This window comes from Fulmarus glacialis, unplaced genomic scaffold (assembly GCF_000690835.1).
Source record: "Fulmarus glacialis isolate BGI_N327 unplaced genomic scaffold, ASM69083v1 scaffold5747, whole genome shotgun sequence".
Lineage (NCBI taxonomy): Eukaryota > Metazoa > Chordata > Aves > Procellariiformes > Procellariidae > Fulmarus > Fulmarus glacialis.
This window is the reverse complement of record NW_009223689.1, coordinates 1-2,090: the sequence shown is the minus strand read 5'-3', so window position 1 is coordinate 2,090 and position 2,090 is coordinate 1. Positions and strand designations below refer to the sequence as shown.

The 2,090-nt window shown below is 49.1% G+C and overlaps 1 protein-coding gene across 1 annotated transcript; it reads left to right on the top strand.

Annotated features, from left to right (window-relative positions):
- The first annotated feature begins 225 nt into the window (after positions 1 to 225).
- Positions 226 to 619, top strand: LOC104071951 (histone H4 type VIII). Its single transcript, XM_009581874.1, has one exon. The coding sequence runs from the start codon at positions 233 to 235 to the stop codon at positions 497 to 499; it is 267 nt and encodes an 88-aa protein (XP_009580169.1). The 5' UTR covers positions 226 to 232; the 3' UTR covers positions 500 to 619.
- The last annotated feature ends 1,471 nt before the right edge of the window (positions 620 to 2,090 follow it).

Here is a 2,090-nt window from a genome sequence, read left to right as displayed (position 1 = left end):
AAACGGCAGCAACACCGAACCGCTTGTGCCGCGGGAAGGGAAACTCGCATGAAACCCGCATTTTTGTGCCAGCGGGGCGCGCGACAGGAAAAGCGGGGGGACGGGCGGGAGCGAGCCCCAAGCCCCGCCCCTCCTCGCTGCAGTCCCCAACCAGGTCGGCTCCCACCACATAAAGGCCGCCGCGCCGCTCCGCTCTCGCTACACTCGTTCCCCGGGTTTCAGCGGCGGCACAATGTCTGGCAGAGGCAAGGGCGGGAAGGGGCTCGGCAAGGGGGGCGCCAAGCGCCACCGCAAGGTGCTGCGCGACAACATCCAGGGCATCACCAAGCCGGCCATCCGCCGCCTGGCTCGGCGCGGCGGCGTGAAGCGCATCTCGGGGCTGATCTACGAGGAGACGCGCGGCGTGCTGAAGGTGTTTTTGGAGAACGTGATCCGCGACGCCGTCACCTACACCGAGCACGCCAAGAGGAAGACGGTGACGGCCATGGACGTGGTCTAGGCCCTCAAGCGCCAGGGACGCACCCTCTACGGCTTCGGCGGCTAAAGCTCTCCGCTCCCGCACCATCTCAAGAACCCAAAGGCTCTTTTAAGAGCCACCCACTTCGTTCTAAGAAGAGCTGTGACATTGTTTTTTCTGGAGGGTCATCTGAAGCATCTACGATACCGTTTCCAAAGCTTGTTGAAACTGATGATTACGGAATACTGCTAAAAAGCTTTCTGGTTAGATACGTGCAATCCAATATTTTAGTTTTGCTGTTAATGGCGAAGTTGTTTTTGCTGTGTAAGACACGCTTTTGCCTTTGTGTACTCCTTAAATACCCCTAAATACTGTTTGAAGTGCTCTTTGTAATCAAAACAATGTTTTCTTTACTTTTTTTTTTAAATCTTCGCCGACTTAAGCATAATTATCTGGAATACTATTAAATGTCTTGTACATTAAAGCTTTCATATAACTGAAGAATAGATAATCCACTGCAAGGAAGAAAGGGAAACAGATGTATCACCTAGGGAGAAATATGAAAGTTGCTGAGATGAACGTTTTCTTTCTGATACTTCTAAATAAACTGTTTTCTTGACTACAACCTATCCTCAGTTTCATGTCGATTTTTTTTTTTTCTTTTTAAAAGCAATTTCAGGAGTAAAACTAATACAGTTTTGTAAAGTACATATTGGGGGGGAGGGGGACACGACACGACAAATGACCGAAAATTACGTCCCTGGCAACACATTTTAAGAAAATGCGTCAAAAGGAGTCTTGCGCGAAGGCTTTTTTCGCAATTCTCCCCCATTCTCGTCCGGGGAGCGCTTCTAAGGCAGTGGTCTTCTGTTTCCTTCATCACCGGAGGAAAAAACGGCAAAAACATTTTTTCGGGTTTACGTAAAACTATCGGTAGTCATTGACCACTCACAGACAACGGCGATGAATAAATATTCGCTGTCACTCCTGGTTTTCTCACAGCGTTAACAAGTAGGGGCAAATTAAATAATTGAGTAATACCGTATTCCTTTTTAAGCTCTTCATGTCACAAATAAGTTCATTGTCTTAAGTATTCTCAAAGTCACGATTTTACTTGATTACAGGATTTCTTAAGCATCTCTCTCTGTGTTTTGATTTACCAGGCTATCTTTCCCTCAGGGACAATGTGCCTGTAACTGTAACAGGGAGCTCTGTGCGGCATTGAAGGAACTTTTTTCTTCTTTTGTTGTCAGCCCACCAAAAAAAAAAAAATCTGTTAAAATAATTTGCGGTTTTAAGAACAGCTCCTGAATTTGAGCCTCCACACGGCTTTTAATCTGTCAGGAGCCTGGCGGAGAGGGAAAGCCGGAAAAGCTGAAGGGATACGAACACCGTGTCTGAAATACCCGCCCCCCAGGCGTTGGACTCGCGCCGCGGGAGCCCTGGTGGGAGTGGGGAGGGGGGGGTGCAGGCAGCGGCGAATTCGGCTTCCTTGCGACCAGGCGGGGATTTTCACGGTACCCAATGAGGTCGCGTTTCCCGTCGTCCAATCAGAGACGAGGCAGCTCTATAAATACCGGCTCTGCGGCTCCTTCTTTCATTTACTCCTGTTCAGTGCGGTGGAGAGGTTGTA

Bases quoted from the DNA above. Each gene is read 5' to 3' on its own strand.
- LOC104071951 (XM_009581874.1), top strand. From the start codon at position 233: ATGTCTGGCAGAGGCAAGGGCGGGAAGGGGCTCGGCAAGGGGGGCGCC.